Consider the following 27,648-nt stretch of genomic DNA (forward strand, 5'->3'; position numbering starts at 1 on the left):
GGTCAGAGCTGTGGTTTGAGCTTCAAGTCTGCTGAGAAGAAAGTTTTTATAGCTGGAAGGATTTTTTAAGGAACTTTGTCTTGGGACACAGTTGTACAGATGACTACAAATGTGGATGATTTATCTACTTAATAGGTCAGTACTGAATGCTAGGGCACTTAGGAAAGTGTGCATTTAAATAACACCTCCAGCCTTAAAAGATATTAAAAATTAAGGATCAATATGCTTTGGAAAACATCTACTCATTTGTGAAAATTTTGTGTATTCTTTTTTTATAAATCAGGAAGAAATTATCTGTGAAGGGTAAATAGTAAAATTACTATTACCACTGACCAACGGCTATTTTTTTATTATCTGTCAAGGCAAGTAGCATTTTAATATTAATCAACTTCAAACACAAAATTTTTATGAATTGCAACTGTTCAATTTATGTGGTACATATTCATTCAACTTTAGGAGCAAAATGTGTTTTTATGTATATAGTTCCTTACAGCTTCAATGTTGATTTGAAAAGCTAGGCTTCCCTGAAGGAACATAACAAACAAGTCAATTAAGAAAAAATTCCTGAGAAAATGAGGACAAATTGACTAAAAAGAGATGTTAAAACTGATCACTGTAGTGTTAAAAGGCATACAAATGGAGCAGGAGGAATTTCTGACTAAGAGATCAGTGGACATTTGTCACTGCCATGCAACATGATTGAATGGATGATAGAAGAACACGTCATAAGACAAGGAAAACATTTCACTTCAATTTGTATCTTTGCCTGTTGAATTAACAAAATCTTTTATTTTAAAGATTGATAGGGAGTTGTATGATTTGAACTGAAGATAAGAATTATAGTCCCATGATTTTAGTCAAGGAAATTCAATAAAAAATACTGAAGTATGGCTATGAAAGGTTAGAAATAATAATTACTGGATAAACTTGAATGAGTTCCTCCCTTCCTACGCTTTGTCTAAACTTATGAATATTTCTTACAAGGAGAAATAGTGGGTTTTAAAATGTTATCAGCCTGTCACAGAAATTATACGTAGAGCAAAGCAAATCAGAGACTCCACAATTTTTTAAAATGTTTTATTATAAAGGATAGGAAACCAAATCCACATTTTTTTTCAAACACAGATAAATAAACAGTAAATATCATGCTTTTAATTTTAAATGTGTTTTGCCTTCTGCAATAGGATCTGCACACATGGCATTCTTAACTTGGAGACCTGCAAAACTCTATCTTTTGAAATCATGGTGGAAGACAGACTGAGTATTTTGCACATTAATGAAGACCATTAAAAAAAACCTCCTGGAAACTGGGACAGAACATGTCTGTGAAGAAAGTGCTGAGTAGTTTGGTAACTTATGCAGCAGAAAACTTCAAATTAACCCTTAGACAAGATTATTTCAAATATATATATATATAAAAATATATACAACTACACAAAAAAAAGAAAAAACCTTCCCAATTCAAATGAAACAAATATCAAATTGTAACAAAATCAGAGAACCCTTAGGGGCTGAAATACCCCTCAATGGTACTATAACCTTGTGATCTTTAGGAAGAGGTGTTTAAAAATATCCAAGCATTATTTCTCTATTCCATAGAAATAAACTGCTAAATGAAAAAAAAAAAAAAAAAAAGTGAAAAATTAAGGGGAAAAAAAGTTCTTTATTATCATAACCCTTTAAAACAAATCATATCATTGCTGTGTCTCATTTCAGGAGCAGTTTAATAAAGGAACAAAGCAACAAAGAGATGAGCAAACACCTCACCACGTGTGGATTCTGTGTGCCATATTGGTCCCAATTTAATTGATGAGAATATTACTTTTGATTTCAGTGGGAGTAGGGTAAATTTTCATTTCATTTCTAGAAGAAGCAGAACAATTGCAAACTACTTTCCCAAATGGACTTTATCCATATGACTTAATCACAAAGGGCTGGAAATGGTAAGAGTTGCCTCTATACCCTCAAAGGCCACCCATTATTTTATTGCTTGTTATTAGAAGACTTTTATCTTTTCCAATAGTCCCACACTTCTGCAGCATTTTAATGGAACAAAATTACTGTTAGCAACCTGTAAGCAGTCATCTAAAGTTCTTTAATATTTATATCCTTTTGAGGCTTTTCACCCTTTGCATGGGGTTGGAGTTGCCTGTACAAAATAAATGACTGTTGCAGGAAATATAAACATGATATTTACAAGTTCACAATTCTTTATTTTTTTATACAGTTCTGATGAGTATTTTTTATAGTTGTAGCCTAAGCACTGTGTAGAACTGGCATGCTTCTGATATTCACAAAAATATAATAAAAAAGTAAAATAATTAAGGATAAATTGCGCACATGCAAGGATACTGTAAAATGAATCCATTGCCTTAAGCTATGCATTTATGTAATTTTTTATACCCTAACAGTTTGCCTTCCTGTGTTTTTTTGATGAAAAATTCCATGCAAAATCCTGTATTTTCTCTAGGATAATATTTCACATTCTTTAAACCTTCTATTAATTATTCTACATGACATTCAGACTGCCTTTAATGAAAGAAAGGAAAAACCCCAAAACACAGCTACTTTTGTTATCACACTATAAATCCTAGCTCAGGGATTATCCCAATTATCTGATTTACCTCTACAGAGCAACTGAGAAATTTATGCTTATTATCTTTATCATTGTTCATATGTAGAACTCAGTTTATTTATTAGAAACCTGTCCTTAAAGTATTTAATGAAAAATAATACTCGCACAAATTATTTGACTCTGGGACTAACATAAATCCATCCACAATTCAAATTCAATTTATTTAAGAAAAACAATATTTGTAGTGGTCACCTTGGATGCTTTAAGATGAGTTTTAATAAAGGTGTCTCTGTAATTCTTTTTCATGGGTGTAATGTTGGCATTTCATTGCTGAATAACATTCTACTCAATAGACTATGATTGATATGTTTCAGTTCTTCAAATTGTGATCCTGTTGCTGAACTTGGAAAAAAAAAAAAAAAAAAAAAAAGACATCCACTGACAAGCACCAAGTTTGGGCAGAATAGCCAAATCCAGTTCTTTGAAAGATCATTTCAGCCACCTTCTTCTAAACCAAGCTCTCCCCAGTCATCAAGAGATGGGGTGACTGTTGGGAAGCGTTTGCGGGTTATGGAGTGATAGCAAAGCGACTTTACATCATCCCTACGTGTTGCTTTCAAGAAGCCCTTCACCTTTTACCTTCAGAGTGTGACAGTGTTGCTGCTGAGGGCAGTGCTGGCCTGGCTTGTCCTGGGATCCACTGCGGAATTCCTTTAAAAGTCCAAAGGCCGAATCATCATGGTAGTGGAGCGCAAGGAGTAGCTGGGGCCTTTGAAGTAATGCCATTTGATGCCATTGAGCTTTCCGTGGTTTTGTCCAGCTGTGTAGAACATCCCGTTGAGATTGGATGGGCCACAGGCATCAAACCACCACCCTGAAACCATTAAGACAAAAACTTAAACTGCAAGTGCACTATGTATTTTATATTGTTTTATGGGTTTAGCTGATTAGCAGATTCTGGTAAATAGCTCATAAATAGTGCTGGTATGGTATTTTCATATTTTCCTTTTTTGCTGTTTTGTCTTGTTCTATAGTCAGCAGTGCTGGAGAACACACGTGTATTTACAGAATTGCAAAAGTAATTAAGTCCCAGTCCATTCTACTTTTATATGCAGTATGTGAAGTAAAAGCAAGGACATGAAAAACAAACTGCTTTTTATTTTTAGACAGCAATTCTTCTTTCATTTAAACCTTAGAAAAGGACTATAATTCAAAAATAATTTCACTTGTTATTTTGAGAATAAGCATGATTTGATTTTATTTACCATTACTTTTCTGTTGCTTTAACTGTCATTGTTCAACTGCTCAGTTGCTTTTGCTGCCATATTATATGTTTTTAGCAATAGGAATATGAGAATTATGGTGCTGCATTGCCCTATTTTAAGTTGTTGCTTTAAGATGAAATTAAGCAGTGAACTCTCTTGTTTATCTCTCCAAGATCTTTTCTTGTTAAGGTGAGTTTTAGATTGCCATGGGAGCTAGAGTTTTAAGAATTCCAAATAACATGAAACTTGGCAACACTAAGACTACAGAACACAAACTGACAAAGACAAGCTAGGTGACATGCTGACTCTACTGAAAGTAGTGGGAGTTTTGCTGGATGCCTTGATGGGAATAGAATTTTCTCTCCAACACCTTGCAGAGTGTCTATCTATAGTAACAGAAAGATGCTTAGCTCAGACTGAGAAAGGCAGAATAAATTCCCAGACTGCAAAAAGCAAATATCCAGAATGTCAAAAACGTATTAATTTCTGTGGCTAGGAGTTCTATTTGTCAGAAAGATTTCTGTTGGGGCTTTTTATCATAGCAAGATCTATAATTTTGTGAATCTTTAGCATAGGTTTTATGCATCTTTCCATGGAATATGGTTGTACTGAAAATCTGTGTCATGAGGCAAATAAGATCATTAAGAATAGGTGGTGACTTTTGCTTTTGGAAGTTAAATGCTACTTCATTTTTTAAAAAAAAGTTTTTTCAGCCTGTACATCACAGCATTGCAATCTTCCCAGGACCTGTTTTAAAGCATTTTCTACTAGTACTGGTAGTGGCAAACTGATCATCCAGTGAGTGCCTACTGAATTCTGTAGGTGTCAGTGTGAACTAGAATGCAGAATTTTAAATTTTCAGTGTGTTTTCCACTCTGACTTCTGGAAAACAAATTAAACTGTGACAAACTCCTTTTAGACAGTGTTCACTCTCCAAGGGAATCCTCCAATTGCATCACGTTTAGTGGTCATCCTTTTATCTACCTATAATGAATGCATTATATGAAAGTATTTTAATCCACAGTTTACTACTACCACCAATATGGTATTGATTGTGTTTAGCCCTCAGAACCAGTGCTTACTCTGTTCTTTGTATTCAGATCCACATAATTTATGCTTCTAGTCTTGTAATTCATAAGATTTTGGAAAGTACTTACGTTTTGGTTTTTTTTAAGAAGTAACACTTCATAATGAAATCTTGAGGGATGAATTTATGCCAGATAAATTCTGACAATCTTCTGTTTTGGTACAGCTGACCTCCCTTTGATTTCAACATTATACTTAAGGGGGCAATAACCAAAGAAAGGCAAAGCTGTACAGCTGATGTTTAACTGTAACCAGAGTATAATCTTGTAGAAACTTAAGACGAAGTTAAACAGAGAAATCCTAATCCTCATTTTTCAAAGCTGGAACCCAGACACAGCTGGGTTCTGTTTATGGTGTTGGGAGGAAGGCATGGCGAGCTGACCTAGTTACCATTTCATGGTAAAGGAACAGGAATAGATGCATAAATGGTCTTTTTTGGGATGAAGGTTTTCAGTGATGCCATAAAAAATCAATGTAAAAAATGGAATAAGCCAAACAGTTGTGAGGATTTGCTCCAGTTCTCATCACACATTTCTTCTAAATAAACACTTCTTTCATAATGTATTTTAATGAGCTTAACTTTTTTCCTACTGTACTGTTCTTGTTAGTGAGAATAATTGAATGTTTAAAGATGTTTCCTAATATTGCATTAAAACTTTGGGTTTACTTTCTCACTGTGTTTTGGTTTGTTTTTTAAGTGAGGTGGGTTTGGTTTTTTTGTTTTGTTTCATGGTGGGTTTTTTTTCTCCATATGGTTATTTCTCTCCATGCCCCTCTGCAGTCCTCTGAAAGGTCTTCACTCCCCATAGGGCCTCAGATTATTGCAAGACTTCCTACTGCATGTCTCAACACCAAAACTCACATCTTTGAATGGATGCAGAGGAAATGTTTTTTTTCAGCCGCTTTGTATATTGAGGGAAAGAGGAATGCAAGCAGTGACTTTCTTGGTAGCTATGAGGAAGTGGGGGAACATAAACCAGAGGTTTCTGAAAGATTTACCAGCAGCACTGCCATTGTAGAAAACACCAAATAAAGCAGCACCAGAGCTGTGAGACATTCTGACCCAAGGAAAGACACCCAGTAGCCAGATGTTGGCTTATTACCTGGGGTTCAGAGGATTTTCTTCTCATGAAGAATCTTATTTATTTTTCTCTATAAGGTAATGGCTTTCTCAAATAAGTATAAAGTCATATTTGAACAGCAGTAAGGTTTTAACTTTTGAGATAACTTTTGGCAATAATTTCCATGGGATACTTGAATCAGGCATGAGAATGATGAAAAGTGGGCATTGTAAGAAATAATAATAGCAGTAAGATTTTAAAGTGAAGTGGTAAAAAAGAAGGCTTTCATGAGAAGGTTAAGAAGGCTCTTTATTCAGAAAGAGAGGTAGTTTCTTCAAGCTGTTGTGATCACAATTTCATTAATTATTTATTTGAACAGAGGGCCAATCAAATTTTTTTTGGTTAGCCCCCCTCTAATACTTTGTATATTACAAGCAGCACTACCATCTCTGTTTGTAATAAAAATCCCTAGGTCATAATATATTTTCCAGACAAATATAATTTAAATAATGCATAGATGGTTGTTTGAAAATTCAGCTATACAAATAAAATTAATCCTCACTGTAGATGGCTGTTCTCCTAGAACAGTTAAAGTAGGTTCACATTTTGTGGATGATTGTGCTTTGGTCTTTAATTAATGTTGCTATTAACAATGGGAAGTTGTTAAATTTCATGTCAGCTCTTTTCATTAAATAAATATATTTTGAATGCTTAAGCCACCTATCCCAGAGAGCTATCTCTAGACTATATCTATACTGTACTATATCTTTGTCTGAATATGAATGTTTATTGAAATAATTTCCATCAATTCTTGCAAAAAAAATACCTAATAAAGGAGCATTGCTCAAATAAGTAACAATAATAAAAGAAAAAACCCAGAAGTATCTTTTATAATGGTTTTCTGAAGTGACAAGCACAATTTTTGCATGATTGAATCGTCTTTGTCAAAAGCAACATTAAAAAAAGGCTTTTGTATGCCAAAGCTAAGAGATTTGCTTTTTTGGCTTGTTGCAGAAATTGCAATTACGCACGTATGCATATAAAATTCCTTTTTAATAACCCAATGTTAATCAATCCATGAGTACACTGTAAGGCTGGTGTGCATTGGGAACTGTAATGATCGGTCAGGTTTGATGGAAGGTTCTTAGTTGGCTTTTCCATTCTAAAAGAATAGGTGTCTAAACACTGCATGTTTGATGGCAGACCCTTTCCTCACACATCTCTATTCTCCCTGCTGAGGACACTGAATTTCTCTGGATGAAGTTTTGGATGACACCTCACCTCAATCTATCAGTGGAGCCATGGGACAGAGTCCAAAAGAGTGAATTTAGCAGGAAAGACTTAGGATTGTTTAGTCAGAATTTGAAAGACAAATTGCCAACAATTTCAAATTAACCAAAAACCTTTCAAAGGAATGGAAAGGAGTGGTCTCTATTCTTTCCAATGGTGGGGGATATGACAAGATGGAACACATCTAAATTATCATAGAATTAGTCAACATGCAAAGCTTTCTTATATTAAGTGTAGACAAACTCAGTAACAGACTTTAACATGGGAATGAACATCAACAGAAATCTTGAAGATGAACAGAAAGACAGAAACAAACAGATAGAGAAGAATCTGTCTTGGAAAGGGACTAAATGACCTTTGGAGGTAATTTCTATGTTCTTTTATTCCCTAAGAGTATTGGATTGACCAGACTACCATTTGACAATCTGAAGAATAAATTAGAATTTAGCTGTCAGGATATAAGATGAAAAGGCATTAGCTTTTCATATAACTGGATAATGCAGTCCCTTTCATAGGAACCTTTTTATGAGGTAAAAATAACATGAAACTTGCAGACTGGTGACTATGTTCTAATATATCAAAAGTTAGTCGCTTCCTGAAGGTCTCCTAACACTGTATTACAGTTGCCCCTATTTAACCCTGACATGCATACTGTTGTAGTAATGCTTTTGTTAAAAGTGCTGCATAGTCCTTGGTCTAATTAAATATTTCTAATATTTCTAGCAAAAAAACCAAATAATATTCTTACTACTTATATGCATTGTGATCATATTTTTTCATAAAAATATTTGGCAATATAAATGATACTTCATTAATGGTGTTTTCTGAGCAATTTCTTTATGAAAGCAGGAATATGAATAAAATTTAAAAACTGGTGCTTTTTTATGTAATCAGGTGTATATCCAAGGGTTCAGGCTGGATACTTTTAAGCATGGTGTCGTTGCTTCTTTCAAATATTTTGTTTCAATGATAAGAAAAACTACAGCTTTTCTGATTGGAGTGTATGAGCAGATTTCTATAGTCAGCCAGGAACTTGCCTCCAAGTCATGACACGAATCCTCTATACCCTTCCTGCCAGAGATTCATAAAATTCACCACTTGGAGGAAAAAGCAGTGAAACAACAGGCAATGAATACAACACTGTTTGGGAGTCATTGAGCAGTCTCTGGATTAACAGATGAAAAATCCATTGAGGCTTAATAAATATGTGTTTAATAAATACATACTTCTCTGACTCAGGAAGCCCCTGAGATTCAAAAGATACTGAGAAAATACTCAAGGAAGGTATAATTAATTAATTGCATTGTTCTTATGCCTGTATAGACTGCTGTCAGAGACAGGAGACTCCAGCTGGACCTCTGCTTCCAGTAAAATAAACCAAACAAACAGTTTATTTCAGTCATTTATGCTGCTTCAAACCTGGCAAGCAATCCAGGAAAGTCTCCCCGTCTCTTTGTCAAATTATTTTAGGGATCAGAAGTTTAGCAATATTCTCACTTCTCACCTGAAGCAAGGTAAATGCCTTTGTGAACACCTCAGACTGCAGCCAATGCCAAAGAAAATCACCTTAGAACTCTTACTTGGTGAGCCAAGACACCATAAGTCACTTTCCAGTAACTGAAAAAAATTGCACAAACAATTTGGGGCTCAGCTGACAGGGGGTATCTGGCAGAATGGACGGGAATTTAGCCCAGGAATCTGATCCAGAGATGTTAAATGCTAAGGGCTGTATTGGAAATCCAAGCACTTTGAACTTCTACTCATAGGCTCATTCTGGTGACAGTTTGTTGCATTTTTAGTGCTGTTTCTTGCAAAAAAAGCTGTGTGTAACTAATTGGGGCACTCTTCAGACTAAGGCTTGAAATAATATGGGGATATATATACTACCCTTATTTTTTCAGTTTACTGGCCTGAGATATTGAAACAATGAAGAAATTATTTGAATTAATATGATTCGTCTCCCCTTAAAGTAAAACAAGCATGCTTGGATTAAGTTTTCCAAGGCACAAAAAAGCAGCTAAAACATTTAAATACAACAGTTTAGAGGGGTTAAGAATAATGCATGTGATTTTGAAGATATTCCCGAAAAGCCAAGTACAGATAGAGCCAAGTAGCATAGCATGGCTCTTGAAAAGACAAGACACACACACACACACACACACACACACACAAAATACACTCTTAGTGCTTCTGTATTATTCTCCCAGTATTTAATTTCTCATTCCAGGGAAGAGGGATGAGATAAAGGAGGAGAGAGAATAATAGTTATGATATAGACCAAATAAAACTGACAACTAGCAAGATCACTGAGAGAAATGTGTGTTTTCCTTACATTTTTATTTTCAGCCTTGATTATAACCATATCACAGTCTTGAGCTTTGACTTATCTCAGCCTTTATTCCTGACATAAATATATTCAGTTCACCTCATAGAGATAACAGACTCACCCAAACTGTCAAGATAGCTAGAAACTTGCCTGCAGATTTCATACCATTCATCATTAAAGAGCTCTCTGTGATGTTGCCAAAACTAACAGAGTCTGATATCTTTTTTGGGGAAAAAAAAAAAGAGGTTTTCCAAAACCTGTTATCATTGCTACTTTTCTAAATTAGTCTTTGTCTGTTACAAAACTGAAATATACTCACTAAAAAGCGGCTTTGGTATGTAATTCAATTTCTGATCTTTCTCAAGGAATGATAAAGTTGTTTCAAGGAGCAAAGCATAGCAGACTGTTTGGGAAGAACTCTAGCATGATTAAGGTCTTTCTTGAGGAACTACAAATTACAGTGCTGTACAGCCTGTCTCCAAAGGAACAGTACTCGGAGTCTATTCCAAAAGAGTAGACTCATCTATCTCCAAAGGATCATTGCATCTCCTTTTACTGTGCAGATTTGCTATACTTGTGGTTTCCTCAGCCTTTGGTAATTCTCCCCCTTCCTCCCTATTCATTTCATTTGGTACCAGTATATTCCTATATGTGGCTTGGTTGTTGATTTACAGGACTGCTGCAGCAATATATGTGAACCTTGTGGAATGGTTGTTCAACAGCAGACTGACCTTGGCGGGGCATTGACCTGTCATAGAAGTCAGAGCAGGAAAATAAACAAACCTTCAGCTCCCAGAACGAGCTGTCTGGGAGTAGAAGTGTTTCCAGGCAGCTCAGACACATGAATGAGTCTGCACTTCAGCACAGACACAACTCACACTCAGGAGCTTCTAACCAGCCTCTGGCCTGCCCTGGAAGTAACACACTTTAATTCAGCATGTTCTCTAAAGGAAAAGGTCAACAGTTTTAATTAAAATAAAATACTGACTCCTTATCCACTATCTGTCTCCAGATCTATATGGTTAGCTTCTATTTTTTATGGAAATGAAAAGGTAGTGTCTGATCACCTGTCCACTGGAAGAAGTTTCTCATGATAACTTCTAATACAATATCACTAGAGGAAGTTAGGCGAGCTTGATAAATTGGCTGCTTAAAGACTTTCCCAACTGGGTCATTTCCCAGCAAAAGAGAATGAGGAGTTGGGTTGTGCACCTGATATAAACTCTCAGTGATGGGAACCCATCTTCTGTTAGTAGATGATTGCTTTAGAGGCTCCTATGTGCCTGAATGTGGCCTGAGCTGGATTCAGTCAGAGTGCCAGTAACCACAAATAATACAGGTTTAACAGTCTAATCCAAAATACTGAAAAATTTACATGCAATAGGATTTTTTTCCAGGAAAGTTAGAAATCACTGAGAGAGTCTTCAAATAAGATCAGATGTGAAGATAAGAAAGGGCCTCTCTTGGTCATTCAGTCAATGAATCAAAGAATCCCAATTTAAGCTTTCTGCTATAATGTGGTGTTCTAGAGATAAAAATGACCTTGCCCATATAGGGATTAGGAGTAAGTATCATTTTCCAGAGAAAGTTTGCACTCTTAGGAGGATTAGGAGTCTGAATGGAGAGATGATCTCAGATATTCATTCTCTGCACTGGAGGGAAAAAATACCCGTCATATACCCTATACTTGCTGGCAGTCAGATTGACTTGGGACTTTAAACTGTTCCAGTGTAACTTGTTTGTGCTCTTCCCCACCCCAACTTTCTTTCCTTCTGCACTTTGACTCAGCTTGCAAAGGATATCAGCTTAAACCTCCCAGATTTAAACAGGTCATTGCAGATCTAGTCTTTCCCAGGTGAGTGGATTAGTCATTTAGTGTCTTTATGCATTATGCTCACCTAACAGAGAAAGTTTAACCATTAAAATTATTTTAATAACAGAATCACATCCCTAAGTGAAATAGATAGTCTATTATAAGTCTAGACTCTGATAGTTTCTAAATTTTATCATCTAATATCTAATACCTGGCCATTTCTCTCTTCTTTTTCTCCAACTTCTCACAAACTTCTTTCCACCTTTTTAATCTTTTAACTTATTCTTTCTTATTTTTCCTTTCTTGCCTAAAAAATTACACTAACCTATGCCTTCCTCTTTGACATTGTTGCAACAGCTTCAGTGCAGAAGTATACTGACTGCATCTCTGAATAACCCTTTCTCTGCTGATAGGAATCTAGAGGCATTGGTATTACCACAATATATGTATAGAAAAAAGTAGGAGTAATAATAATAAAAGAAGTTTTCACTCAGGACTTAAACATCCATGATACAACTGTATCCATGGTTGCTTTGGGAAAACACAGTAGATTCCTGTTAAAGCTCAGAGTTTGTACTCACCTCCAGTCAACATGAGAGCACATTTACACATGCAGTTGTCATTGTCAGCATCTTTTGTACTGAATTCAGCACCATGCAAGATCAGGCTACTCTGTTTTCCAGCAGTTCCACTGTGACCTTTTAAATAAAGCCTGAAACAACAAGAGAAAACAATCAGTGTCACCAAAATAGAAAAGAAAGATAAGACATTCAGATCTTTTTCCACATCAGGTTGGCATTCTATGAAGTGCACTCAGAAAATTTGTGAATCTCTTGTGTTTTGGCTCAATCTCTGTTGTTTCAGGTGTAAAATGGGGACATTTAGTGTTTTTCAGTGTATCTGTAGTAGCACATTGTCCTTCCTCCAGAGCAGAACTGAGCTCAAGGAATCTGAACTAGAAATACAACAAAGTAGAGGGAGTGAGAAATGGAGGAGTGAGAAGATATCTGGAGTACATTGACAGAATAATTGAGTACTTGAGTAGCCGGTTTCTTTACTGTGGCACAGAAACAGCAATCCCAGTTAAGAGGAGTTATGTTATTTATCCCTGGGCTTGAAAGAAGATTTTAGTAGTCTTAGAATTTTTAATTGTACCATTTACAGCACAAGCCAGCAACCCAGTTCTACCAAAGCTGTCTCTGAGTGACAAATGGAGAATAACTCAGAGTTCAAGCCACAAAAGTCTTCATAATTTGCAATGCTAAAAATTCCTTTTCTTAAGGAGTCTTTCAGCTAGTTGAAACCACATCCATAGGCTGGGAGCTAGAGCTCAGCTGCTAGCAGCCAAACGTGCCAGCTGCAGGAATGTTGAACAGAGTACCTCTGTGTCCCACCAAAGAAGCACTGGGGGGAGGGAAGGGGAGGGGAGGACAGGAGCTACTTCCTGTATATAACCATCTATATCAGACGTGATCAATTGCTTCCTGTTTTTTCATAAAACATTGCTGGAAGGTATCCTTTGTCATAATAGCTTCATATGCAAGAAGGAAGATATAGGATCCCAGTGTCCACTGGAGAAATAAGAAGCCACAATCCTTACATCTCAGGAGCAAGCCCCAGCCACTGGAGCAAGTAAGAGGGGAAGACACATCCCTCCCCTGTCTCCCTGAATCTCTACAGGCTAGGAATAAATCAGCCACAGGCCTAACCAAGAATATGATTTGATAAATAGTGGGATAGACTTCTCCACTGAAGAAAAGGTGAGAAATATCTGTTCTGTTTCTAGGGTTATCAAGGAGGGGCAAATTTATTTTTTAAATATCAAATATAAAATGCATAAGGAATAATGAGAGCAGAAGCAGGACATATTCAGGAGAGATGTCTACTTCTCTCTGTGATTTACAGCTGGGAGTGCCATCCTAGAAAATGCTTTCCCAACTTCTCCCACAGACAGAGTGAACAAGGAGAAGCAGATGGGAGTCACTGACTGTCACTACCTCTCTCTTGTTGTATTTTTATCTAGTTACTTTGCATGACTAAAAGAGTAAACACCTTCACCAAGTGTCATTCATCCATTTGTTTAGATGGAAGACTAATACTTTGCTGCAGTGTTCACAGTATTAACAGCACGAGTAGAGAACATCCCTAACTCATTCTAGCCTACAGTAGTAGCAGTAGTTAAGCCATTGGCATTTTTCTGAGATGAGGATAGTTCTGTCACCCAGACTGAGATTTAAATAAAACCCAGTTCTCCCACAGAACTTTGGAGTTGAATCCTGCTTATGAGGGCAAAGGCACCATATGGCAGCTTTCCTTAATCAAGTGCATGGCTGCTGTTTTTCATTGGTTTAGTTTTGGGGTTTTTTTGCCTTGCGTGCATCTGTGGGTGGATATTAGGTCCAAACAAAGCCAATTGGATTAAACTTGTCTCAGAGACTCATTATAGAAAAGCCTTCTCAGAATACCCAATGAGGTTACTGATCCCTCTCAAAATGTGAAGGCATAGAACCAGCACTTAGCAACATACAGAGTTTCATACTTGTAGACTGACTTAAACTTCACTTAATTTTCAGTGAATTTCTTCCTACGTGTCCTTTATCCATCTCTAAAAATGGAGACATTAGATGCTAAGCATGAATACTTTAAAATAAAATAATACTTGAAAAAGATTTGCCAGAGTTATCTTTTAAAATAGTTACACTGCCTACCTTAATTTTATTTTAATTTTGAATCTTACCTGACTGAGGCTGATAATTAAATACCTTTGGACTCAATCTTTGGAGCAAATTTTGTATATATAGGTAGATAACTACACACACATAAACATACAAAATTTTTTGGATTAAATATCATGCATAGTCAAATACCTTTCAATAGCACAAAAAAAGATAAGGTCAAGTGTAAACCCAATAAAAGACTGTGAAAATCATTTGTAATTTAACAAGGAATAACCAAGGAACAGGAATCCAGGAAGGTCACTGCACTATGTCATTGCCCAATCATGGTGAAAATTAGCCTGTAATGACCATGTTAGTCTACCAAAGGATGTTTGTTTTAGACAAGATTAATCTAAGATCTGTCTTTGCACATGTCCATTTCTTTGTTTCATACAAATGAAAAGCTGGAATTGATCCCATCTTAATTCATTGGACTTTTGCCTTGTTTTGCAGGCTGTGCCTAATATTTTGCAGAACAAAATAAACTTCCCTGAAGTTGTGTTGATAGAAGAATTATTTTGTCACATGATATCTAGGATCTGAGTTTAAATGGCCGTACATCCTCATTATACCTGCCACACCAAAGCTCACAGAAGTCTCATAAAGTCAGAATAAAAAGAAAATGCTGTTTACTTAAATAAGAAAGACAAGGATAGCCAGACCTTTTTATTAGCAATCAACACTATAAAACCCACTTAGTCCAATTAAAAAAAAAGTACAATCTAAGAAAACCTAAAACATAAAGAAATAAATATTACTTGGTATTCAATGTTTTCCCCAAAGGGTGAGGGCATTAGGATTATTTACAAGCTCTTTACTTTCCCTGATATTTTACAAACATTCCACTCATCACAGATTTAGATCTTGCCAGTTATGTTCGACTTTCCCTCAACACAATTTGTCTAGTAGGTCTCCAGTGACTTTAAAAGGATAAAGCTCAACTTGGCTCTGAACTCTAGTGCTCTTATCGCACCACAGCCATGGGCAGATGAACCACAGGGCAGAACAGTAATTCTATTTCTTTGGGCTTTTCTCCCTGAATTGGCATTGCCCAACAGTTAGGGAAAAATGACACTGCAAAGTTGGCACTACTTTACACCAAAATCAGATCTCAACCAAAACCCAGAACTGGTCCTGAAGCAATCAGTTCTTCTCATGCTGAGCTACAGTTCAAGCCATACAGATCCAAACTAATCTAGCCTGAGATAGCACAGCACAGCAGTGGGCTAACTGATGAGCTTGTTAGCTTCCAAGAGCAGGAGACATCTTACTACATGGACTTTAGTTATTTAGTATTCTCAGATTCAGTTTGGTAGGATTGAACCTACATGAGTACTGGTGTAATATCCTTAATTAGAGAACCAGGAGTCTTGAAGTAGGATTCTTGAAGTAGGGATTTAAAAGATTCAGCATGGTGAATGGAGAGGAACACATCAAAACTTGCCTTTGGGAAATACTTTAAAGGGATGCCTCCAAATTCCCACCTGTGTTTTGTCTCTGCATGCTAAAATGTCCTTTCTCCAGTCTGCTCATTCCACATAGCAGGAGGGAATCCCAGATTCTGGTCTCTTCTCAAAGGAGAAGTTGTTAATACTGATGGAAATGGTCATGGAATAAAAATGGTTGCATGGGGATCAGAATCCTGCACCCAGAACTTCCTTTTCTGAGCTCTCTCCTCACTGGGTTTTAATTTTTTCCTAACTTTAACAGGAACAGAGAGCACCTACATGTCAGTCCTTCTAATCAACATGTCACCACCTATGCAGGTATGTCCTGCATGTTAGGCATGTGAAATGCATCTTTGCTTTTAAAACTTATGCAACTGACTGTTGCTGTGACCCAGCCCACTGCGGGGCTGGGGCAGCGTGATGCCAATCAATCCCAGCCCATCCCCTGGATCGAGTTTCCCGAAGAGGCAGACTCAGAGGGTGGGTCGAGGGGTGGCTCAGAAGCCTAAGCTGCAGCCCCCCTGGACAGTGCCCGGGTCCAAGCCGCCTGCCTCGGTTCGGGAAAATTCTCTCTTACTCGGTCGTTCATTGGTTCTTTGTTATAACTCCCGCCTCTCGGTTTCCTCCCAGTGGTTCTTGTTACCTTGTATCCTCCCCCTGGCTGGTAACTCATTGGTTGTTTTCCCCTTTCCCCCGGTTTTCAAATTCCCGATAAAACTGAGGACAAGCCTCAGGGGGCCATCCCATTGCATTCCATCCTTTCCAAGGTTGTTTGGGTTGCGAAACTTCTGACAATAAACCTGCTAGGAGTCAGACCAGAAGAGCCTCTCTCTTCATTTGTCTCCGAGCAAACGTGAGCCGATACCATCGGATCTTGCTGTGTTCCCTCTGCAAAGAACCCAGCTAGCGAGCCCAGCCAGCAGCACATTTCTTTACGCCGAAGTCGCTTCAGCGACGCACAGAAGTAACACAGCTGCACTCTTGCTGAGGACTCGCCAGAGCTTGTGCCTCGAGCACAAGTAGTGTGTTAGCTGACATTACTTTGCCCTCTAGTTTAGAAATATTTGAGGTTGAGGAAGGATTTAACTTGCATCTCCCATCTTGTTCACAGCTGCATCTAAATTTTAGATCGCTTCAGTTTCTGAAATGAAAGCCACTTGTAAAGACGCTGAAGTTGGTCAAGTTTCTTGAAATGCTATGTTAGCCAAATAATTCCATTCATAATGGAATTTAGGTGATTTTGGTTCCCTTTGTGAACCAAATTCCACTGGACTACAACCATCTAGGAGGACCCAGCATGAGATTATACTTATGATACTCTTAATTCTAGACATTAATTGTAATAATATTAAGTAAGAAATAAAGAAATAACAAAACAACCTAAACCACCCTCAAAAACAGAGAGCAGCTTCATTTTAAGTTCAGGTTCGGTTTTCTTTTTCCCTCAAAAATGCTTTAATTAATTATTTGGGATTCAAAAACCCTTTTTTAATCATTTAATAAGACATCATGTCTACATTAAATATTGTTCATTTTTAGAAATCTTGCCAATGTACCTTTACCTGAACATATTGCAAAATCTCATCGAGTCTCCCAATGGTAGCAGTTGTCCATGAATAGCAAAAGCACCTCTGTAATAAAGACATCTTACAAATATTCAATGATAGCGTGTTGAGAACAGGAGAGAAAAAAAATCGAAATAATCACTCTAAAGAAATACTACTGTCACTGAGGTTGAAACTAAAATGTATGCCAAAAGCCTGCTAAATATGAAACTAAATATAATGGAGTAACTATGTGGGAATCCTAACCCTGGTATTTTACCTATATACCCTAACTTTTTCATCATTTAGTGTTCCCACTAAAGGATAAAGGGAAGTATCCTTTGTGTGTGCTAAGTTTTAAAATCAGTGTAAAGATCATCTCCTTGTTGGAGATAGAGCATGAGCCATCTGTGGTGACCAGGGAGATCCCTGTGAGTTTGAACTCTGCTGGGCTGTAGAGTAGAAGGCATCTTAGTTAGTGCCCTTGTCCAGATTTCAGATAGTTTGCCTGGGCGCCTATTAGGATCCTTTTTTCTTTGTTAGGAAATAAAACTTCTTGTTAAACATAACCTTTTTTTTCTTTGAAAGGGGGAGCAGGAAATAGTTAGACTTCATTAGGGCAGTGCATACTCTCCTTATGAAAACAAACTAAATTAAATCAAATCAAACCACAAATTTTTTTTTAGCATGAATCAAGATTAACTTGCTAGCAAGAATGTAACACCAGAAGAGGTAAATAATCATTAGAAGTATACCAAAAGCTACCTTAAAAGAAAGGAAATTACTTTGGAGAAATTGAAGAAATGAGATAGGGTGGAAGACAACAAAAGTTTAGACACCACTAACAGAATTTTGAACTCTTGCTAACTCCTTTAATCAAGTTGCAAGAAGAATTCATCACCTTGATCGCTGCCTGTCCTTGAATGAAAAATCGATGTAAAAGTACCAAAGAGAAGCAGAAAGGGAATGTCTGATCGGAGAAAAGCAGAAATATCAAGCGTAAAACCAAACAATACTAAATTTTCCCCACTCCTATCTTTAGTACAAGGTTGAGAAACAGTGTACATAGTAAATTCATGGACTTTTTACTTTATTATATTCCTAATAGAGTTTGTAACCGCAAACAGTAGGTATGATGGCTCTGCAAAATGTTGAAAACCTGAATAATGCAGTAAGTAATACTGACAACTTGAACAGATTTTTAATTTTGCTCTTAATATTCTTGCTGCCTACACATGAAAATAATTTCCTTCCACATTTCCTTTACAAAAGTGTAAGACAAAATAACCTCTATGTTTCTCCTCAGTTGCTGTGTAACAATGACTCACTGCTGTAATTATTAAGCCTGACATCCCTGCAGCTCCTTGCCCATTCTCCTGTTGAGACAAGTGAAATGTGCCAGCCAACAAGATATTAATTCAATATATCCAGAGTAAGAACATATATCTTCCAGTTTCAAAGACAAAATGTTAATATAAAATATAGCAGAAAATGAATATGAGTTTTCCTTTGGAATTGTTTCAGTACAATCTGTCCAAGGCACAACAAATGCTGCATAATAGAGGGATCCTTCCCTGGAATTGCACACTGTTAACAGAAAAACATGTTTACTCTCTAAGAGCCCACATTACTTTTAGCGTGTGTTTGAACTACGCACCTGACAGGTCAAAGGAGAAAAATATGTTTATTCCAGACAGTGAGCAAGCCAACAACCCAGCCATGAATAAGAAACACATTAGAGCAAAATATAAAACAGTCTAATAAGCCTGGATGTTGCACTGATTGTGAATTTACACAAATAATGCAACAAGTTTGCTTTTTCTATATTAAATTTGATTAATAATTGACTAAAGCACTGTACTCACTGGGAACAAGTACACTGGTTAGGGATAATTAAAAGACACCAGGAGCTACCATCAGAGAAATTTTTGCTAACACACAGCACACAGCCTGTCATACTGCTGTGTGCAGACAAATGGTGGTTTGTCATGGTTTACAAAAAGTGTTTAAAAATATGTTTATTCTGGACAGTGAACAGGCAAACATATGCTTCTTTTACTTGAAATACGTGCTACAGAAGCCACAGAAAGTCACTGTGGCAGTGTGAGCTGCTAGGTTTGCAGCTGATGTCAGTAACGTAGTGGTGATGGAGAGGAAACATACGGTAACACTGGGTTTTACTGCTAACAGAAACAGAAACATATTTAAGGCTACTATCACAATGATGTGTTGAACAGAAATAATTCCCTTTACTCTAATCTCTCACCAAACACAGCACAGAAGAGATACATTAATCTGCTACTACCATTTTCTGTTAAAACTATTTTTCAACACAATACTTATTAAAACAAAATTACCCACCAATGTTTTTTCTCATGGAAATCTGAAATGAAACTTTTCGGTTATTAGATTTATTACGTTTTTATTAAATGAAAGTTAAAATCTTGCTACAGAAAAAAAGAATTCCCTCTCTCACCAGCTACATAAATGCTAAGATTTCCTGTTGCTACAGAAACTACCACTTTTGTCCTGGTTCATGGTTCTATAAAATGTAACGTTAATTTATAAAAATATAGGGGCTGAATTAATTTCAAGCTTGAAATAACTAGAGATGATCAGTGTTTTAAACAGACATATAAACACTGAACTATGCTAAATGATAATGCAAATTATTTTTATATAATTGAAGATTGATGAACTTCTTAAAAAATAAAATACAAAATTAGAAGTTATCTGAACTTTTTCCCAGCACATGAGCAAAGCCAAGGTTAGAGAAATTTTCTTAATTCAAAATGTAACCTAAAATGAAAAAATTTTTCCTCCCTACTCAAACATACTTCCTGGGTTTGGCTGAAGCCAACAGCAGAAATGCCAAAACTGATTCTTAAGGGGATTTTTTCAGCACAGAAGTACAGGGACTCTACAGAGAAACTCATATTTTAAAAGTTTTTAAGGCTTATATAAGTAATCAGACCTTCTGATGCTTATCTTTACTGAATTGCTGAAGCTTGTGGTGTTTGTATATCTTTATTTAAATATCTGTTTTACAGACATTGAAGTTAGTGGAAAAGTTCAGAGAACATTTGTTGGAAATTTGATTTATCTTTAAATTGATTAATCATGTTTGAAAACCCAGTAAAAGAGACCCACACAACTACAGTAAAATTTAAACTTAATACTTCCAAAATATGATTGGAAGTTCCAAAAGTCTCATAAATATAGTTTGTTGAAATCCATGCAGATATATTGTAATAGTGGATTTCATATATCTATGCTTTAGTTGTACTGAGGGTGACGTTAATTATACACTGTCATCCATATAGGTTATACATTATCCTAATTAACTGTTTTAGATAAAATGGAAATAGAAAACTTCATGTATCAGCATTCTGTTCATGCTTACTTTTATCCTGATGGCTACTGTAGAGATACTGGGTTTTGGTTACCATGCAGTGTCTTTGAGAAATATCATTTGCAGGCCATAGTAAAATATTTATCATGCAGTTCACTTAATTGAAAGTCATTAATCATAAGTAACCATAAAAGTTACAAATATCATAGATAGACTTATGTTAAAAATTTATATTAATCTTACTTACATAAGTTAGTGTTTGACAATTAATGTGTTTAAAGAGTGTACAGTCAATGTATGTTGGGGGAAGGGGTGCTAGGGTTTTGATTTGGGTTTCTTGTGGAGGTTTTAGTTGCTTTTTCTCTGTGTAAAGAGCGTGCTGCAATTATGCCTGAAATTATCTGGTTGTGGTCTAAGAACGTTAAGTACCCTAAATCCATCTTTACTGATCAATTATGTTAATTAAAATTTTTCTATGTTGCTGTTTTCAATTAGAAGAAGAAATCTGTGAAGATGACATTTAAATGTGTCATTTCTGTTTACAGAGATACAAAAGAACATGTACATATGTGCATGCCTAATTCTTGAGATTCCATAGCCTATATATTTATTTTATTTTATTTCTCAAAAAACAACCAATATTAATAACTTTCTAGGTGGACATAGTTTTTTATTTTACCTGGATACTGGATACTCACTGTTTTCCTGGTTGTGGAGGTTCTATTGAATGTTTATACAGCTCAGCAGAGAACTGCAGTCTACCTGCAATAATCCCAAGGATTCAGAGTACATCTCAGGGAAGAAATTGAAGTGGTAGTTTAATAGATATTGGCTCCACCATAATATTAGACTATTTCTTTGTAGTTCCATGGTTATGATAGTATCTCAGGTAATAAATCAGGCAGTGAGAAAATTGAGCCTTGAGTATGCCTGTCCTGCACGAGGAACAGATCAAGACTCGTATATAGTTCCACAAAATACTGAGTTTTCTATGGGAGCAAGTGGTAAGAATCAGATAAGTGAGGAGCAGAAAAATAAGAGCAAATCTAAGGACTGGCACTGAGATGATGTCTTTAGATTCCAAAGATTTTGCATAAACCCAAATGAGGTAGTGTCCTTGAAAAAGCCTATTGCAAAAATGTCAGAGGTTGAAGTATCTCCTGTACTGAGTCAACTGTTGTGGTTCACTTTAGGGCAATATTTTCCCTTCTATGCAATGAAAGTAGAATGCTGTCACCCTGTTCAAGAACCATGCCCCCTTCACACAGGTTTGTATTGCTTGAAGTTGTGTGTAGAATCCAAGCTGTTGGCTAAAACAGCAATGAGAGGCACACTAGCTAACAGTATTCCTGACTGGAATATGACTACTGAACTTACTTTCTTTAATCAAATTGGGTGTTGAATAAGGTACAACATGTAATCAGTATTAAGAAATTATTTAAATACCAAACTGAACAAAATATCTAAGTTGAATAACATTTTTCCTCATGTTTCCACTGGCACAATAGTTAATTGAAACTGTGGAAGGTATCATTCCAATACCATAGAATTATAGAAAAAATTATGTTGGAAAAGACCTTCCAGATCATCACATTCAATCATTAACCCAGCACTGCCAAGTCCACACTAAACCATGTTGCTAAGCACCACATCTACACAGGTTATAGTACCTCCAGGGATGGTGACTCAACCACTTCCCTGGGCAGCCTGTTCTAATGTTTGACAACTCTTTCTGAGAAATTTTTTTCCTAATATCCAATCTAAAAGTCCCCTCGTGCAGCTTGAAGCTGTTTCCTCTTGTCACTTGTTACCTGGGAGAAGAGGATGACTCCCACCTGGCTACAACATCTTCTCAGGGAGTTGGAGAGAGTGGTAAGGTCCCCCCTGAGCCTCTTTTCTCCAGACTAAACACCCTCAGATCCCTCAGCTACTCCCCACGTGACTTGTGCTCCAGACACTTCCCCAGCTCTGTTGCCCTTGTCAGGACATTCTTTAGAAATCTCTGGGGCAGTTTATTGGTTTGGGCTTTTTCCCGCTTGAAGAGCTTGGATGTAAGGAAATTAATAACTTTTGATAAAGATGAAAATAGTCTGTAATTAATTTTTCATCAATTTGTTTTGATTATTTATACTTTATTCTGTGCTAGCAGTGTAATCTTCTTTTACAGTTGTGCCCCTTTGGGCATTTGCAGATCCTGTTTTAGAAATCTTTCCAGTGTCAATGACCTAATGACCCTATCAAATCTTACTACAGCATTGTTATAATGTGGATGGAATGGAATGAATTTGCAGCTGCCAACAGACTACAATTTAAAGAAATAACTTAATGAATAACACATTAAAATAAATATTTTGGGTTCTGCATGAGATTTTCAAGATTTATGTTGGGATTCATGTAAAGAAATATGTGCTTCCCACTGTGAATCCCAGAGGAAAATGCAAGGGTGTTTGGGGGGATATTATTTTCAAAGCAAAATGTTAGTCAGAATTTTCATTCTCTTACCTGTGTTTGAAATTGTTCAGTCCTGATGGATAAGCCAGTTCACAGTTTATGAATTTCTACTAATCAGATTAAAAGGCTTTATCTGCTGTCTGTGGACTCAGACTCATGACATCAGTAAACAGCAAGAGATGCTGAAGAATCACTTTGTGGAGGTGACAGGAAAAGCAATAATATCCAAATATGGAAACAATACAAGGTACTATTAATGACAACAGAATTGATGATTATGATCATGATCTCTTTCTGACTCTAATATTTTAAATTTTTTTAAGGTTATATGTCATCTTAAAGAGTGTGCATTCATAATGAAACAAGAGTGACTTGACCTTCAGTGAGAGCTGGTGGTCCTGCCTCAACAAAGTACTTACTATATGCTTAAGAAAAAAAGAATTACCTGGGTACCTTGCTGAATGAGGGCCTAAGTCTGTGTAAAAAATAATTTAAAAATATAGGAGGGGAAGGAGAAGAAGAAAAAAAGTGGGGAAAAGATAGCCAAGGCTTCTCTTATTCATACAGTATTATTCACACCAACATTATTCATTTTTTGATTAAAGGTTTACGATACTGAAAACAGGATGCAGAATATTATATACACAAACACATCCCACCTTCAGTCTGAATAGCATGCAAGAGGTTTGGCTTGATCTCTTTACTCATTAGTGGCTGTACTGTACAACATGCTACACTTATCCTCTGGCCTTTATCTCCATTATCACACTAAGGTTAGGCTTTCATTATAAGGGCAATTATCTAGGAAAAGGTAGCAAATTTTGTAAGTGACTGATGCATAGAGAGTTTCTGTGAAATGTTTATAGCTATTTGAAAAATAAATATTGGCTTCACTGTTTCCTTGGTTTTCTTAATGCAAAATTAAGTTTAAAAAATGCCAAAATGAGTTATATGGCACTAAGACCTTGGTGGAAAAATATAAACAGACTGTTAAAACATATTTCAACTCCCTTGGCATCATTTGTGGCCAATAAACAGTCGTCTATGAGTGAAAGGTTAACTGACTGTCACCCATTTATGATCCAAGTTCTTTCCTGGTGCCACGCTGACCAGGCTAACATGGATCAGCATGTTTTACATGCCTTTTTCCCCCCTAAAAACCCAGGTCATGACCTAATAAGAGCTGTGATTCCCAATAATGACTCCTTTGGTTCAAATGGCATTGAGATGAGTGCAAAGAAGTTTTACTTCAGTGCAACTGAACTATAATGCTAAATAAAAGAAAACAAAACATGAACAGTACGCATGCACTTGGGTCAAGTGTCTTGAGCTCTTCCAGCAATGATTTAAAATTGAAAACACTACAGCCTCTAGGACCTGATGAAACAGAAGACTGAAGACCAGACTCTGTATGGTACCAGGCACTTTTCTTTCTTTTCCTAATTAGGCTTTCATTGTTACTGAGTTCCTCCTTCTTGCAGACCAACTGAACAATAAAAACTATACTGTATTGGATATAACAATAATTTTGTGCTCTGATGTTCAAAGTTGTTATCTGTTTGAAGGTTTCTGTAAATAAGCAGCTCTTTGGACATGGTGTATACCTCTGTTTTGTGGTCTAACTCATTCGCTGCATTGCTGCTGGGGACCAAATAATGAATAATATCACTTTTTATTACCATTACCTTAGAGATAGAGAGAGCAAAACCAAGTTTGTTTCCATCTGATAGGGAAAAAACCCCAAAACTCAAACCCAAGAGAACAAGAAGCTCTTAAATATTAGTGTAATAAATGACTACTGAAAAATCTGGGATGATCCCTTTGCCAGATTCTCTCCAGGCCCCACAGGTGTACTTTGCTTTTTTTGACTCATGAAAGAAGGAAACTCACAAAAAATACCACACCACTTTTCTGGTATTTGCCAAAAATATGGTGAATCAGTGCAGAAAGTGTTCTCAGGATCGGGCTCTAGAAACCTTGCCAGTATAACTGTTAATGATAAAAGGAGGGGAAAAAACTGCTGGCATTGTTTGGCTGGGAAGTTGGTAACAGATTTCAGAGACTTTAACCATGTACATTCTAGATTAAATAAGGGTCACTCTAAGAATTTCTGCTTGTGTTTTTCAGGCAGATGAAAGCTTGCTCTGTCAGTTCTCTGAGCAGACATGAGCTCATTCTGCCCACACTCTATCCTGGCTGGAAGCTGAACTCTCGCAATAAGCGTGACACTGAACCTACTCAGGGGCAGGATATTTTAGCCTGGGCTCAATGCCACATTGAGAGGGCTACCAAGCTTCGGTTTAGAGACTGGGCAGAGAGTCAACAGCTATGGAGGCACAGACAGCCCACACTCTCTGAGGGGGTCTCCAGGTCCCATTCTTCTTTGGTTCTGCATTGTGGAGATCTAAATTTGAATGTCTGGCTGACAGTGAAAATTGTGGACATTTCAGAAAACCTTGTAAGCATTTAATGGTGAAATTCACTTTGATGGAAATTGTGGTCATCCACTGGAAGGATATAATTTTTCTCACTGAAATCAGAGACACATCCCCTTCTTTGTACACAGATTTTCTACCTTTTCTGGACTGGTATTTGCAAGTGTCATTTTTTCCAGTTTTGATCAAAATTATGGGAAGAAAAATGTCCAGGTTAAATATTTTGATCTGGACCTCAATTTGATCCTGAAAATGTACTGCACTTTACAACTTGCACAGATAATAGTAAAGAGAATGATGCAATCAGGGAATCTTCATTAAAGAAACTTTTCCAGTACAGAAATATTTTCTAATGGTGAATTTTATGGAGATTCCTCATTCTGCATTTCACTTTTGCATTAGTTTTTCTGTTTGCAGCCTTAAGATAGATGCATTATGCTGCAATACTAAATTTTCTGCATATCACTGATTAGCAAACATCAATGAAACTCTAAATTTTCACACTGCGATGCTGTATCTATCTGTAACTTTTGACATGTCCTTACATATATCCATTACACTTTATACACAAATTTTCACTATGCTAATATACAGTCTGATATTTACTAAAAGTTGCAGAGGGTTTTAACCCTTATGTTATACAAGAATTAAGTGAATTCAAGCAGTGAAAAAGTTACAAGAGCACACAACTGCTAGATAAGAAAATTATTGTAACAATAAAAATGTTATTATATTTTTTTAAAATAGAAATTGAGGTAAATATCACATTACTTATGTCCCTGTGATAGATATTCTGAATTTAAAAATCACATGATCTTGGAGATGTCTGAATACTCTACACAGAGCAGTTTTGACATAAAAAATTCCTCATGGGTGGCAAATATCCAGAAGTGTCTCAACTACACAAAATCCTTTTATTCAGGAGCTGTTTCATGTCAAAGCCCAGTGGAGATGAAGAAACAATGTTACTGGCTTCCATATTAAAAGCTAAACTAATAAAAGCAACAGTAGTTTTAAGCTCTTTGTAGATGCTTTGATGTAAGTAGGATAAAGAAATGTAGCTGGTTTTGGTGTTATGACTTGTAGAAGTGGGAGCTCTTACCTTGGGGACAGTGAAGTCCATTCAGCACAGGATTTGATAAATGTTGTTAAAATACTTGTTTGACATTCTTTCATAATGTAAATGTAGAGGTGGCATAAAGCAATAAAGGCTTGAAAGAGAGTAACACTGTGCAAGAAGACTGACAGTGTAGATAGTGAACATAATAGAAACAAGAAAGTAGTAATTTTAAATTGGAGAAGCAAAAAATGCTCAATACCTTATTAAAGTCTGTGCAGCTTTCTCTTAGGTGCCACAATGTGCTCTGTCTGCCCCTGTTAGCTGGGACAGACCTTGAGAAATATCCACTGAACTACAATATATAGCAAGTAAGATCACTACTGAGTTTCCATTGATAATTTTTCTGCCAATACTTACATTCATTGAAGAGTTCTCTCAGACCTCAGACTCGTGTACCTGTGCAGTAGCCCTCAGCAAGGATTTCATAACACTGTTTTTGTCTAGAATTACATTATTCTCACATACATCTACTTCTTTTTTTCAAATCCTTTGCTAGGCAGTAAGTGGCTGAGCTACCAGTGGCTGTTAGTCTTAACATTTCATGTAAAATTTACTGGTCTGAGTGACTACTACCCACCACGTAGGAGTTAAGGTTTTTATGGACTCAGCAAGAGACAGATTTAAAACCACAAAACTTCCCTCAGGATGCCATAATCAGCAGCATGTGTCCTGCTGCAAACAAATTGCTAAAGATTCACAGAGCCTCAAAGGGAGTACAAATGTAAGTGTGTAGCAGAATAGTACCCACTGCTTAACAATATAAGTGGATAATTTAACAGAAACCTATTTAATTCAAAATAAGAAATGGAGCAGGGAGCATAATCTTAGAAATCCCTCTCCCACTTCATTGACAAGTGGCCTGCTACCTATTCATTCACTGAGCAGTGAATTCTTCCTGCACAGTGTCAGAGATTCATTGACGAGCTTGTTCCCTGGCAGCACAGATTGCTGCTTTCTCTTGGGAAGCAATGACTATGGTCTGGATACCCTCTGGCAAATGAATGCATTAACCCAAGGCCTTTCATTTCTTTCTTGAGTAAGACAAGACATTGTCTCCTACCTTCAGGCTGTGGGCTGTGAACTGTCAGGGGATATAAATGGATGCCTTGCTATTTTCAGAATTTCCTAATGGTTAACTCTAGGCAGCTCTTTGCTCTGCATGTTG

General features: G+C 36.5%; 1 protein-coding gene across 1 annotated transcript in view; it reads right to left on the bottom strand.

The window, feature by feature from the left end:
- Positions 1-1,148: 1,148 nt before the first annotated feature.
- Positions 1,149-27,648, bottom strand: part of ANGPT1 (angiopoietin 1) — a 156,509-nt gene continuing 130,009 nt past the window's right edge. The window contains exons 8-9 of the mRNA XM_069005352.1: positions 11,998-12,128; positions 1,149-3,449 (exon numbers count right to left, since the gene is read on the bottom strand). Of these exons, the coding sequence (XP_068861453.1) occupies positions 3,289-3,449; positions 11,998-12,128 (292 nt within the window). The 3' untranslated portion in view covers positions 1,149-3,288. The remainder of the gene's footprint in view (positions 3,450-11,997; positions 12,129-27,648) is intronic.

This window comes from Aphelocoma coerulescens, chromosome 2, assembly GCF_041296385.1.
Source record: "Aphelocoma coerulescens isolate FSJ_1873_10779 chromosome 2, UR_Acoe_1.0, whole genome shotgun sequence".
In the NCBI taxonomy this organism is placed as follows: domain Eukaryota; kingdom Metazoa; phylum Chordata; class Aves; order Passeriformes; family Corvidae; genus Aphelocoma; species Aphelocoma coerulescens.